At 37.9% G+C, this 15677-nt stretch overlaps 2 protein-coding genes and 1 long non-coding RNA gene across 3 annotated transcripts; 2 read left to right on the forward strand and 1 right to left on the reverse strand.

Annotated features, from left to right (window-relative positions):
* Positions 1-1954: 1954 nt before the first annotated feature.
* Positions 1955-3649, reverse strand: LOC132133980 (uncharacterized). Its single transcript, XR_009429304.1, has 4 exons — positions 3456-3649; positions 3224-3362; positions 3017-3089; positions 1955-2904 (listed from the first exon to the last, which is right to left on the reverse strand). It is a non-coding gene; the product is annotated as an uncharacterized LOC132133980 (long non-coding RNA).
* Positions 3650-9361: 5712 nt separating this feature from the next.
* On the forward strand, positions 9362-9720 carry LOC132133977 (histone H4). The gene has a single exon (XM_059546886.1). The coding sequence runs from the start codon at positions 9362-9364 to the stop codon at positions 9671-9673; it is 312 nt and encodes a 103-aa protein (XP_059402869.1). The 3' UTR covers positions 9674-9720.
* A 1571-nt stretch (positions 9721-11291) lies between these two features.
* On the forward strand, positions 11292-11733 carry LOC132133958 (histone H2B-like). Its single transcript, XM_059546867.1, has one exon. It carries the CDS (start codon positions 11311-11313, stop codon positions 11683-11685), a length of 375 nt encoding a protein of 124 aa, XP_059402850.1. The 5' UTR covers positions 11292-11310; the 3' UTR covers positions 11686-11733.
* The last annotated feature ends 3944 nt before the right edge of the window (positions 11734-15677 follow it).

Genomic DNA, 15677 nt, shown 5'->3' on the forward strand with positions numbered 1-15677 from the left:
TTTTCATTCAGATATGTAAATCAACATGTATAAATTGTTAGTAGTCAATTAATGGGGAGATAATCGAAATCAAATCGGTCTGAAAAAATTAATCGTTAGATTAATCGATGCATCGAAAAAATAATCGCTAGATTAATCGTTTAAAAAATAATCGTTTATCCCAGCCCTATAGACGGTGGGCCGAGGGGAGATTTCATGTTTTCAAACGATCTGTGGCGAGGGATAACCCAGTTTTTTATATGTAACCGCTACGCTTTTCAACAAAGCAAATAAAAATTGTTGCCACTCAAACACTTTGCACATTACTATAATATCGGTCATTTTCTCCAGGTTATTTTCCCGGCGAATAGAGCAAGCAGCTACTTGCGGGGTCCGACCTGCATGACGTATTTGTTGCCTTCAGCCAATAGCGTGCGTGGAAAGTGTCGGCGATTCGTTTGTGAACGCACTGGCGAGCTTCGCGCCAAGGATTTAAGATTGTACTATTTAAGATAAGAACTATTTTACCTAATTTTGCTACATATTCAGTTTGACACAAAATTATAATGTAGAGGTTACGTTATACATTTATATTTGTTTTTATTTTATGTAACCAACTTTGTCATACGATATCCTATCATTTCTTTGTAATCTTTAATAAATACACCCTTCTGATTTAACACATTTGACATAATGGTATTGCTTGGAAACAGCGTCATGAAAAAATGAGACAGACAATACTTTTTTTCCCGCCCATGTTTACTTGGATGAAATGAAAAAACATGAAGTGCTGTATGCATATATTTGAGGGAAGTGGTGGACCCACCATTCCATTTACAGACATAAGTTGGGAGAAATTTATTAAATCAGTGTTTCTGTGGAAAGACCTTGAGGGCATAGATGGTATCATTGCAGAAGAGGCAGTACAGGCATACAAGTTACAAAGCCAGGAACCTACAAACCAGTTAGTCAAACCAGCTAACACTGGCTACCACAGGGAGTGCTACAGTCATTTCACAAATATTACGAAGATAAAACGAGCACAAAGGAGAAGAGAGAAGGCAGTATCAGTTGAAGAAACTGCAAAGAAAGGTTGGTATTATATTGTATAGACAGGCAGTGCAGTATTGGACATACAGTACAGGTCAAAAGTTTGGAAACTACTATTTTTAATGTTTTTTTTTAATGAGTTTCTTCCGCTCATCAAGCCTGCATTTATTTTATCTAAAATACAGGGGAAAAATTTAATATTGTGATTATATTATTACAATTAAAATAATTGATTTTCAATTTATTATACTTTAAAGTATCATTTATTTCTGTGATGCAAAGCTGAATTTTTAGGATCATTATCACACAATCCTTTAGAAATCATTCTAATATGATGATTCATTATCAAAGTTGGAAACAGTTCTGCTGCTTAATATTTGTTCAGAACATGTGATACTTTTGTATGATACTTTGATGAATAAAAAGTAAAACAAAACAAAAAAAGCAGCAGCAGCTATGTTTTTAAAATGCAAGTATTTTGTAACAACATATTTTATATATATAAATAAATATATAATATATAAATATATTTAAAAAAAAATCTTTTTTTAAATAAAATCAATACTTTTATTCAGCAAGGATGTGTTAAATTGATAAAAAGTGATAGTAAATAAGATTTATATTATTTGAGTTTTTTTCTTTTTAATCTTTTATTCATCAAATACATTAGCAGAACTGTTTGCAACACTCATAAAAAAATCAGAATATTAGAATGATTTCTAATGATCATGTGATAGACTGATGTTACATGTGACACTGAAGACTGAAGTAATGATGCTATTTTTTTTTTTAAATCACTATCAAAGTTAATTTATATATATATATATATATTTTTTTTTTCTACTCATTTATGCAGGCTTGAGTAGAAGAGACTTTCAAAAACAAAAAAATCGTAATGTTTTCTAAATTTTTGACCTGTACAGTGCAGAATGGACAGTAATATACAGTTAAGAAAGTAGTATTTACAGTAATATAAATTAAATATTATATAAGAGCAGAATAGATATACAGTATGAACAACACATACAGATATGTGCAGTGTAGTTGCAGTAACAACATAAGATTAGTTCAAAAAACTACTTGAAATGTTTTGGCAAACTTTTAAGTTGGCTTAAAGCCTAGCCCAAAAGTTAAGGCAATAAAGTTCAATAGACAGGTAGAAAGAAAAAAAGAAATAGATAAGAAAAAAAAAGAAAAGGTTAGAAAGAAATCTAGAAAGAAGGATAGATAGAAAAAAGAAAGATATGAAGGAAGTAGGTTTAATTGAGTCTAGGACTTCAGGGAGTTTAGATTTGAGTTAACTTAATATAGCTACACAATGAATTAACTAATATAATAAAAACACCCTGCAAAAATGAACCTTTCCTATTATGGCCTCATTAACATCAACAAGGACGGACACCTGAAAGCTGTGAAACAGGTTTATTACCCATGTTAAGGGAACAGGTGGAACCAATATACCCTGCCGAAAGTTACAAACCATTTTTCTTTAATCAGTAATGTGGGGAAGGGTGCAGAACCTAAATCTATTGTTTTGCACTTTTAGTGGTAGAGGCAGAGGATGGTGATGCAACTCCAGTTAAAACACGGGCTCTGAGATCTTACGCCCGTGATTCCTGCACGTTCAAGCGGGCCCCACACCTGCTTCCAGTACAATGCATTATATGCAAACATGAGAAGTACAAGGTTCAGTCACACAGTAGGAAAAGGGTAAAAGAAAAGCTAACACAGTGTGAAACACTCCATGCCGGGAAATTGCTACTCGCCGCTGAAGGGAAAAGGGACGAGTCTCTCCTTCTCCATATCCAAGACAGGGACTTGGTGGCTAGTGAAGCACGGTATCACTTCACTTGCTATCGAGATTATACCCGGTATCTGACCACACACAAAATTAGTGAACATTGCAGCTTATAAGGCACACTCACTTAAGTCAAGACTTCACAAGTCTCATCCCTTCTTGAAATTCCTGAAGGCATCCACAACCTACCTTGTATATGTGGACAATCTGTCAGCTGACGAAATTGTGCATGAAGTTGCCGTCTCCTCTGCTTCCTCCTCATCTGAAGAAAGTGAAGGAGAAATGACAAGTCAAGGAAATATAGAAAATGGCACCAACACCACGGATGATTCTCGGGAGTTATATCACGCAGCAATGACACTTAAAGAAATCATTCAAAATACATCAAAAATATACCCAAAGCTACCATGGCCTCCAACAGCAAGTGATCTCACACTGGAAAATGGCATGAGTGTAGTGCCTCACCAACTTTTTAACTTCATTGCATGGATATCAGGAATGTCATCACAACCATCAGATGAACGTGTTGATGTCACTTACGAGGACAACAGAAAAATAGTGTCCACTTGTCAGGACATTATTACCCTGGCAACCAGAGGAAGGTGGCTCATGCCTAAACAGTGCTCACTTGCAATGGCAGTTCGGCATATGACTGGCTCTGCACAGCTTATAGGGCTGTTAAATGGTCTGGGTCACTGCTCATCTAATTCCCAGGTCCTTGAGCATGATACTGCCCTTGCTCATCTACAAATGGAGAGGGGAGAAATATACATCCCTGAAAAAATCAGTGATGAAGTGCCGGTGACTCTTGTCTGGGACAATAATGACACACACATTCCTGATATTACCAAGCTACATGCCCATCTTGGCGAAGACAAATGTGATGCCCTTGTAGGTCTGCATGCCTTTTCTGGATGTGACACAGTGAGCGCTCTGCATAAGGTTGGAAAAGAAAAAGCATACAAAAAACTAAGTTCAAAAACAGAATACATCACCATGTTTAGAGAACTAGGAACAAGTTTCACCCCATCACCAGAACTATGTGAGGCTCTGGAAGCTTACACGTGTGATCTATATGATCAGAAGGACTGCCAAGATGTCAATATTGCAAGGGCTAACCTGTTCAAATCAGGTAAATGTTCTGAGAGAGACTTGCCTCCAAACAAAGACTCCTTGCATAAACACATCCAGCGGGCAAGCTATCAGGCTGCAGTACACAGGAGGTGTCTTGAGTGCATGCCAGACATTCCTCCTCCTGTAAATCATGGCTGGAAGATGGTAGGAGATTTCTACGGAGTAGACTGGATGACTCTTCCGCCAGCTCCAGAGGCCATACTGGAACTTGTGCACTGCTCATGTAAAAAATGAATTGTGTTAAAGGTAGATGCACATGTAAACTGCATGAGCTGCCATGTACAAACCTCTGTCAGTGTGTAAACTGTGACAATAAGTCACTTGAAGATGACTAGGGCACATGTGTGTATGCATGTACACATGTGGGGAGATGTGTGTTTGCTACTCTTGCAGAAGTAAATCTGTATGACAGGATATGTACATTATAACTCTGCTTTGTTTGATAGTCTATGTTTTTTTATAGTTATACTTATAATCTTGTTTGTTTTGCATGCAGTTTATGTTCTTTGATTGTGATCATCTTATTTCTAATACATACAGTTCTAACTAACGTTAGAGTTCTTAGCTCTCCAGTTTGAATATTGATTAGATTATTAGGATACTGACTCTATAACGTTATGTCAGATGTAACTGGTAATTAAATATATATGTCTTAAACATCAACAGGTTCATGTTCGCCTTGAGTTTTTGGCGAACGTTTGCAAAACGATCTGAGATAATTATCAACCAACATAAAGTGGAGCTGTAGTCTATGCGAGTTGGACGAAGTGTCACCGTTAGAATGTAATGTTTACACCAAATCAAATATGTAATCGCATGATGCGATTTACTGCCAGAGCAGTTAAATATGATATTCTAAACGGCTCTGGCTACTGCTAGTTCGCCAGCTGAAACGTTACCCTACTTAAAACGACACTAACGAGACGCTTACACACGTTTGAACAACACAGTGTACAAAACAAACATTTTATATAAATATATTCTAATTAAATGAATACTTACAATCACACAAAGAATGTCCTTGACGATCAATGCGCTGCTGGTGCTCGTGTCTGATAGCTAAATCATTCGTGTAACAGCTGTTCTAAATAAACTACATCTGATTGGATAGTAATAATCCCATGTCAGTATCTTGCCGCGCTATTGGCTCAACTAATATAGTAGGCAACCGCGTTTGCCTGCATATTTACGGATCGTGCATTATGATTTCGGGGAAAATGTGCAATAAATGGGAGTGGCAACACTTTTCATATCGTTGAGAATAAAACAACCATCCCAACTTTACAAATCCAGGTTCTCCCTCCATGGGGATCATTCATTTCGAAAAGTAAAGCAGATACGGACCCTCGGCCCACCGTCTACTAGTCTCAGCGTTACCGTCTGGGCAGAACTATTGTTCCAGCCACCAAAGACAGATTCACAAATAACCTGCCTGATCTATCTCAACTGCTATTTGTACCCAAAAATACACATGAATTAGACGAAATTACTGACAACATGGGCACTATTTTCTCTAATACATTAGAAGCTGTTGCCCCCATCAAATTGAAAAAGGTTAGAGAAAAACGTACTGTGCCATGGTATAACAGTAATACTCACTCTCTCAAGAAAGTAACTCGTAGTCTTGAACGCAAATGGAGAAAAACTAACTTGGAAGTTTTTAAAATTGCATGGAAACACAGTATGTCCAGCTATAGACAGGCTCTAAAAACTGCTAGGGCAGAGCATATCCACAAACTCATTGAAAATAACCAAAACAATCCAAGGTTTTTATTTAGCACAGTGGCTAAATTAACAAATTACCAGACGCCACCTGATTCAAATATTCCACCAACGTTAAATAGTAATGACTTTATGAATTTCTTCACTGATAAAATAGATAACATTAGAAATACAATAGCGAATGTAGATTCTACAGCGTCTTACACTTCAATTTCATCCATCGCACCCAAAGATAAACTGCAGTGCTTTACAACTATAGGACAGGAAGAGCTAAATAAACTTATCACTGTATCTAAACCAACAACATGTTTATTAGATCCTGTACCCACTAAATTACTGAAAGAGCTGTTACCTGTAACCGAAGAACCGCTTCTCATTATCATTAACTCGTCATTATCTTAAAAAAACACTATACAAATAAACTCGAACTGAATTGAATTGAATGAAATGTTTCTTGAGCAGCAGATCAGCATATTAGTGTGACACTGAAGACTGGAGTAATGATGCTGAATATTCAGCTTTGATCACAGAAATAAGTTACTTTTTAAAATATATTCAAATAGAAAACAGTTATTTTAAACAGTAAAAATATTTCTAAAAAGTCTACTTTGGATCGAATAAATGCAGGCTTGGTGAGCAGAAGAGACTTCTTTATAAAACCTTACAAAATCTTACTGATCAAAACCTTTTGACTAGTGTATATATGATCAAATTTATTCAGTAGAACTTTCTAAAATGTTTTTTAATTTGAAATTAGAACCTGAATCTTTCAAAGCGATTGCCATTAAAAATACCATGGTAACTTTTTGGTATCATCCAGTTAAAAAAGTTTAGACTGTCTAATTACTGTAATAAATATGGGGGATTATTAATTTTGATTGGCTGTGATCTGGCAGATGTGAACTTTATACAGCGTGTTCTCTTTTCTATTGATGTGAGGAGAGACTGATTGGACTCACCTGGAGCAGAGGTCATTTAACAGACAATGTGGAGAGGACAGGAAAGAGGGGATGAGGTTTTGGCTTTTGCGTTTCGATGAAAAAAACGGGGACGCTTTTTGGGTTGCTCGAGACCATTAGGGTTTGTCTGATACAGTATTTTTTTTAGTGCCAAATTTGACCAGAAATTGTGATTTTCCATTTCTAGTCTACAATATGTATCCTAGTGTACAATGCGTATTTATTTTGAAGGTGATGAAGGAAGCAGCAGTAACTAGTGCTGTTAGTGCTCCTGCTGTTGAACAAGAGAGGGAGGACAGTTCAGCTTTTGAGTCAGGGCACGATCCTTCAGGGAAAGTTTAAGCTATAAGCAAAACTAAACATGCTGCTATACTCTTAGAAAAATATATGTGCTTTTATGATCTATAAGGTCATCCGTAGTAGGACTGTGATCATTGGGACATACAATTGATGGTTGCATAATTACAACCCGAATTCCGGAAAAGTTGGGACGTTTTTTAAATTTTAATAAAATGAAAACTAAAGGACACTTTTATCCACTTAATTAGCTCATTTAAAATTTAATGCCTGCTACAGGTCTCAAAAAAATTGGCACGGGGGCAACAAATGGCTAAAAAAGCAAGCAGTTTTGAAAAGATTCAGCTGGGAGAACATCTAGTGATTAATTAAGTTAATTGATATCAGGTCTGTAACATGATTAGCTATAAAAGCTTTGTTTTAGAGAAGCAGAGTCTCTCAGAAGTAAAGATGGGCAGAGGCTCTCCAATCTGTGAAAGACTGCGTAAAAAAATTGTGGAAAACTTTAAAAACAATGTTCCTCAACGTCAAATTGCAAAGGCTTTGCAAATCTCATCATCTACAGTGCATAACATCATCAAAAGATTCAGAGAAACTGGAGAAATCTCTGTGCGTAAGGGACAAGGCCGGAGACCTTTATTGGATGCCCGTGGTCTTCGGGCTCTCAGACGACACTGCATCACTCATCGGCATGATTGTGTCAATGACATTACTAAATGGCCCCAGGAATACTTTCAGAAACCACTGTCGGTAAACACAATCCGCAGTGCCATCAGCAGATGCCAACTAAAGCTCTATCATGCAAAAAGGAAGCCATATGTGAACATGGTCCAGAAGCGCCGTCGTGTCCTGTGGGCCAAGGCTCATTTAAAATGGACTATTTCAAAGTGGAATAGTGTTTTATGGTCAGACGAGTCCAAATTTGACATTCTTGTTGGAAATCACGGACGCCGTGTCCTCCGGGCTAAAGAGGAGGGAGACCTTCCAGCATGTTATCAGCGTTCAGTTCAAAAGCCAGCATCTCTGATGGTATGGGGGTGCATAAGTGCATACGGTATGGACAGCTTGCATGTTTTGGAAGGCTCTGTGAATGCTGAAAGGTATATAAAGGTTTTAGAGCAACATATGCTTCCCTCCAAACAACGTCTATTTCAGGGAAGGCCTTGTTTATTTCAGCAGGACAATGCAAAACCACATACTGCAGCTATAACAACAGCATGGCTTCGTCGTAGAAGAGTCCGGGTGCTAACCTGGCCTGCCTGCAGTCCAGATCTTTCACCTATAGAGAACATTTGGCGCATCATTAAACGAAAAATACGTCAAAGACGACCACGAACTCTTCAGCAGCTGGAAATCTATATAAGGCAAGAATGGGACCAAATTCCAACAGCAAAACTCCAGCAACTCATAGCCTCAATGCCCAGACGTCTTCAAACTGTTTTGAAAAGAAAAGGAGATGCTACACCATGGTAAACATGCCCCGTCCCAACTATTTTGAGACCTGTAGCAGAAATCAAAATTGAAATGAGCTCATTTTGTGCATAAAATTGTAAACTTTCTCAGTTTAAACATTTGCTATGTTATCTATGTTCTATTGTTGATAAAATATTGGCTCATGTGATTTGAAATTCTTTTAGTTTTTATTTTATTAAAATTTAAAAAACGTCCCAACTTTTCTGGAATTCGGGTTGTAAGGTAGATTATTGAAAGTGCTTATTTCATATTGCAGAGAAACTCAATGTGCAGAGTGAGAGAGAGAGAGATTCGGGGAAAGATGATAGAGAGTGAATGCCTTGATACTCCATATGATGTTTTTGCCCGTCCACAGTCTAAGGATTTTGATTTATTTTTTAAGTTTCACCCAATTCAAACAACTGAAAGAGCCAAATAGTTTATCAGTCTGGTGGACACATGAATTGTGTGGTGACTGCAGCAACAGAGGTGGCCTGGGGTGGAGTCAGATTCCCTGATTTACTGTCCCAGTCCGCCACTGCCTGTGCTCCTCCATATAGCCCCCCCCCCCCCCTTTTAAATAAAAGAGGAGAAGTTTATTACAACACGTTTGTATTTTGATAATGGAAGATGTACACACACACAGGAAACAACATTATACACAAATCGCTTTAGTTAAAAGCGTCTGTCAAATGAGCACATATGTAAATATTATGTTCATATGCTCTAACAAATCATTTCTCATTAAATTATTTTATAAAACATTTTAAAAATAAAAAAAGAGAGTAATCGTAAGATCAGGATTAGCGTTAACCCACATCGTTTCCTGCTCGAACTAGAGGGGGAGGGGTGAGTCATGTGACGCTCAGCTGGTTTCAGTAAGGTCCTGTAAACAACTGTAAAACGGCTCCCTGCAGCACTTTTTCTGTATTTGTATTCGTCGTTTGACTGGAACAGAGATCATCTCATCATGTCTGGAAGAGGCAAAGGTGGTAAAGGGCTGGGGAAAGGAGGCGCTAAGCGTCACCGTAAAGTGCTGCGCGATAACATCCAGGGAATCACCAAACCCGCCATTCGTCGTCTAGCTCGCCGCGGTGGAGTCAAGCGCATCTCCGGTCTGATCTACGAGGAGACCCGCGGTGTGCTGAAGGTGTTCCTGGAGAACGTGATCCGCGACGCCGTCACTTACACCGAACACGCCAAGAGAAAGACCGTCACCGCCATGGACGTTGTGTACGCGCTCAAACGACAGGGACGCACCTTGTACGGCTTCGGAGGATAAACCGCTTCAGATCAGAGAACAAACCCAACGGCTCTTTTAAGAGCCACCCACACTCTCACTTAAAGAGCTCGCGCTGCTGTTGTGTGCTGAACATGAGAACTACGTTTACACAGTCGTTACAAATTAGTGATGGGATTTATGGCTCTTTGAGGGGATCCGGATCTTCGCGATCCGTTCCTTTCAAAGAGCCGTTCAAAAGAAGCTCTTTTTAAATATTTAGTCAGTTTTAAGAAGCTTGGAGGCATCTCAGTTTATCCTGGAAATAATTACTGGGAGGAAAAATGAGGTGAGATTTGTAGTCAAAAAATTAAAACTCCGATATCACACACCAATATCTGAGTTTGAATTATTCTGAAATATTGATTATTACCTCGTTTGTCATGTGTGGACTATATTCCATAGGGTTGCACAAATCCCTCTGCTTATACAGTGACAGTATTTAAAGTAGATACAATTAGAATAAATAAAATGGAAATGTCTACATACTACATACTATTACTACTGTAAACTTTGCAAATAGGACATCAGCCCCTTCAAGTCAATGAACAATAACAAAGTGGGCTGCAATGAACATGCACAACTAATAACTAATATCATCACGCTATAAAGGGTTTGCCTGCGCTGGGTGCGCCCCTCCCCCTATAACTGTTCTGTCTCGCGGAGGAGCTCATTTGTGTGCATCTGTGTGAAACGCATAGGAAAAAAGAACGACAGAAAGAACGGCTCCCCTCCAGCCGAGACTCGGCTCCCATCGTTCATGTTTATGAGCCGTTCAAAAGAATCGGTTCGTTCGCGAACGTCACAACTCTATTACAAATAATACATTTAGTGTTGATTACAGATAATGTTTTAGAGATGCTTTACGCTATTATTATGTTATTACATTAACGATGCCTTAAAACAGCCGTACACTGGGTACTTTTCATTGAAACAAAAAAAATAAAAGATATTATAGCATGATTATTATAATCTGTTTAAGTTAAAAGATGGTATCTGATTTAAGCCTCAAAAATTTAATGCTACAGACGTTGAAGAATTCGAGCAGAATGGTGCAGAAGATAAAGGCGAATGTTATTTCTGTTAACTGTATAGCAACAGAGCTCCAGGTTATCAAGTCATGTCACCTTTATTTATATAGTGTTTCTAACAAGACCAATTGTGTCAAAGCAGCTTTAATTACAGTATTAAATATGAAAATTGTCAAAAATGCAAAAGAACAAAAGTAAACGCTCAATGTTCAGTTAAACAATCGATGCTTTATAGGTATTTTTCCTCCGTGATTTCCTTATTGATTTTATAATAGTTTCATATTAAATGTGTGCCTGATATTTATCTGTAACTATTTATTTTCTCAAAATATTATAAAAATAGCGGGAAATGAAACAAAGGAAACCCAGTCGGGTGGGTGTCGTTCAAACATGGAGTGGTGGGTGGAGCTATGATTTAAGCGCCTGTGATTGGCTCTGCTCCAGTTCATAACGCCTTGAATGATCCAATTAAATACAAGTTTATGGGTCTGACCAATGACAACACGGAATCACAAGGTCCCACAGAATTAGCATAGGCGAGTGAATAAATAGCCCGGTATGAGTTCAGCCTGCTACTGATATCTAAGAGTTTGAGTCGAAAACATTATCATGCCTGAACCAGCGAAGTCCGCGCCGAAGAAAGGCTCCAAGAAGGCCGTCACCAAGAGCGCCGCGAAAGGAGGAAAGAAATGCAGAAAGTCCAGGAAGGAGAGCTACGCCATCTACGTGTATAAAGTGCTGAAGCAGGTTCATCCTGACACCGGGATCTCTTCGAAGGCGATGGGCATCATGAACTCTTTCGTCAACGACATCTTCGAGCGCATCGCCGGTGAGTCGTCTCGTCTCGCTCACTACAACAAGCGCTCCACCATCACTTCCCGAGAGATCCAGACCGCCGTGCGTCTGCTGCTGCCCGGGGAGCTGGCCAAACACGCCGTGTCTGAGGGCACCAAGGCCGTCACCAAGTACACCAGCTCCAAGTAGAGCAGTCCGACACCGAGACACACCCCAAAGACTCTTTTAAGAGCCACCCATCCACTCACCCGAAGAGCTCTTTGTTATACTTTAAGTGAAGATGATTTAAACTTCTAGCATTTATTTAAACTTGAACTTTTTTGTTTTCTATCACAAGACCACATGTTGTACCACTTTTGCAACTACTGTTGCCTTTATCAATATTAAGTGATTTCATATTAACTAAAATGTTTTTTTTGTCTTCACATGTGGTCAGTTACAGAAAAATAATGGATAATATATAGACAGGCGTGTTATGCCCAAGCGCTCAAGATTGTGCATAAATCAGTCGCTTCAAAACACTGGCAGTGATTACGAGCATGAGAGGAAAAGACATTTTAATTATTTATTAAATTCCAGATTATGAGAAATTACAAAGAGAAACAATATTGTGTGTATTAATAAATTGCATAGATGATTTTTTTCCCCTTATCCTATCTATCTATCGCCCTCTGCTGAGCATCTATGGACAAAACCATTTCTGACTTAAACTAGGCTTTTCTTTAACCGACAGATGGCAGAACTCTACACCCAACACCTAGATTAATATCCAGAAACATATTACAGTATATTTAATTTAGATCATAATTTAAGTTTTTCTTTTCATATATATCACATGCAAGATAATGGTATAGTTGAGGAATTGTGTGGTAGATAGATACAACAGTACTTTGAACCTCCAAAAAAAATCACAGCTCTCCTCTTATTTAAATTCAACATCATTAATAAAACAGTTGAGCATAATTTACCTGATCTTAGCGCACGCTTGCTTGTGTAAAAAACTACAATTGATAGAAGTCAGGAAATACGTTTTGGGAACTCAAGGGAAAACCCCATGTAGATTACGCTCTATTTGTTATATTCATTATTGCAGTCGAAACGGTCTCGTTCAGTGCGGTGTCGGTGGCTCTTAAAAGACAATGAGGAAGAGAAAAAAACAGCACACGGTGGAAGATGCGGCGGGAAATGCGGCAGTGAATAGACATTGAATTAGAGTTCCTTTATAATTTTGCCATTTTAAGTTACAAGAAAATCTAATTAAAAATGTTAATAAAAGATAAAAACAAATGTAAAAGAAGAAATAAAAAAATAAAAGAATAATGGCATGGCCCTACTTTACATATGATATAATAATCATGTATGGCTCCCATAATTGTACAAAGTCCTTTATTTTACTCTTGGAGATATAAGTCAGCCTTTCCAGTCCAATGCACTCTTCTTTTATCCATTGTTTAATAGAAGGTGCTTCCATGCTCTTCCAGTTCACAGCAATGGCTCTTCTGGCATGTAATAATCCAAAGTCCAATAGTCTAGTGTGTTTCTTTGTTTGTGAGAAACCTGTATATTCCCAGTACACAAAGTTTGGCACAATGTGGTATTTTAAGATTAAACCGTTCTGACAAACAGTTTATGACATCCTTCCAGAACGTCTGTATATCAGAACATTCCCATAGACAGTGAATCAGACTCCCTTTATAATTTTGGCATTCTGTACATATATCAAGAATATGGCTAGACATATGATTGAGTTTTTCAGGTGTTATATAAACCCTTGTCAACCATTTATACTGTAATAATTTAAGCCGTGTGTTTATGATTTGTTTTGGGCCTTTAAACATTCTTCAGTCCATTCAAATTCCTCTATTTCTTCTTGAATGTCTTTCCTCCATGCGTTTAATTTGTCTACAGCAGACTCTTTAGAGTTAGACATTATTAAATTATTCATTCTGCGTCACCGGGACTTACGGTTTAGAATCGTTTAGAATGTTTGCATGAATAATAAACAGCTGATAACATTATCCACCCCATAATTATAGTATTAACAAACTTTGATGCAATAGACAGGGTATGATTTAAAAATGAGCGTCCCTCCAAAAACATCTAAATTTCTGTCTCTTTAAATACAAAAGACGGAGAAAAACTGCAAAAAGGTCCACTTTTTGAAAAAAAAATAACCCCCGCCCCTTTCAATAGGCTGGCTACGAACCTGATATAAATTCTCAAAAATGCATCACAAAAGTTATGATTTAAGCAGTTGGTAGAGTTGTGACGTTCGCGAACGAACCGATTCTTTTGAACGGCTCATAAACATGAACGATGGGAGCCGAGTCTCGGCTGGAGGGGAGCCGTTCTTTCTGTCGTTCTTTTTTCCTATGCGTTTCACACAGATGCACACAAATGAGCTCCTCCGCGAGACAGAACAGTTATAGGGGAGGGGCGCACCCAGCGCAGGCAAACCCTTTATAGCGTGATGATATTAGTTATTAGTTGTGCACGCATCCTTCACGTGACTACTCCAGTGGAAAAAAACCCTGCATGCCTCTGTCATTGGGTAGGAGCGTTGAAAAAAAGCTGTTTTACACAGACATTCATTGCAGCCCACTTTGTTATTGTTCATTGACTTGAAGTGGCTGATGTCCTATTTGCAAAGTTTATTGATATTGATATTGGTGTGTGATATCTGAGTTTTAATTATTTGACTACAAATCTCACCTCATCATTCTTCCCAGTGATTATTTCCAGGATAAACTGAGATGCCTCCAAGCTGGCTTCTTAAAACTGACTAAATATTTAAAAAGAGCCAAAAGAGCCGTTCTTTTGAACGGCTCTTTGAAAGGAACGGATCGCGAAGATCCGGATCCCCTCAAAGAGCCATAAATCCCATCACTAGCAGTTGGCCACATCCAGTATAATGAATAGATATATCTATCTATCTATCTATCTATCTATCTATCTATCTATCTATCTATCTATCGCCCTCTGCTGAGCATCTATGGACAAAACCATTTCTGACTTAAACTAGGCTTTTCTTTAACCGACAGATGGCAGAACTCTACACCCAACACCTAGATTAATATCCAGAAACATATTACAGTATATTTAATTTAGATCATAATTTAAGTTTTTCTTTTCATATATTTCACATGCAAGATAATTGTATAGTTGAGGAATTGTGTGGTAGATAGATACAACAGTACTTTGAACCTCCAAAAAAATCACAGCTCTCATTTAAATTCAACATCATTAATAAAACAGTTGAGCATAATTTACCTGATCTTAGCGCACGCTTGCTTGTGTACCATCTGAACACAGATGAACACTTTGCATCTATTTATAACAGGTGCAGATGTAATCAAGTTACGCCACAGACTAATGGAGAGTGTAGTCCCGAACTCTTTCATCAGCCCGTTACATACACACACGATTTATGTAGTAACGAAAAACTACAATTGATAGAAGTCAGGAAATACGTTTTGGGAACTCAAGGGAAAACCCCATGTAGATTACGCTCTATTTGTTATATTCATTATTGCAGTCGAAACGGTCTCGTTCAGTGCGGTGTCGGTGGCTCTTAAAAGACAATGAGGAAGAGAAAAAAACAGCACACGGTGGAAGATGCGGCGGGAAATGCGGCAGTGAATAGACATTGAATTAGAGTTCCTTTATAATTTTGCCATTTTAAGTTACAAGAAAATCTAATTAAAAATGTTAATAAAAGATAAAAACAAATGTAAAAGAAGAAATAAAAAAATAAAAGAATAATGGCATGGCCCTACTTTACATATGATATAATAATCATGTATGGCTCCCATAATTGTACAAAGTCCTTTATTTTACTCTTGGAGATATAAGTCAGCCTTTCCAGTCCAATGCACTCTTCTTTTATCCATTGTTTAATAGAAGGTGCTTCCATGCTCTTCCAGTTCACAGCAATGGCTCTTCTGGCATGTAATAATCCAAAGTCCAATAGTCTAGTGTGTTTCTTTGTTTGTGAGAAACCTGTATATTCCCAGTACACAAAGTTTGGCACAATGTGGTATTTTAAGATTAAACCGTTCTGACAAACAGTTTATGACATCCTTCCAGAACGTCTGTATATCAGAACATTCCCATAGACAGTGAATCAGACTCCCTTTATAATTTTGGCATTCTGTACATATATCAAGAATATGGCTAGACAT

This window comes from Carassius carassius, unplaced genomic scaffold (assembly GCF_963082965.1).
Source record: "Carassius carassius unplaced genomic scaffold, fCarCar2.1 SCAFFOLD_79, whole genome shotgun sequence".
Classification (NCBI taxonomy): domain Eukaryota; kingdom Metazoa; phylum Chordata; class Actinopteri; order Cypriniformes; family Cyprinidae; genus Carassius; species Carassius carassius.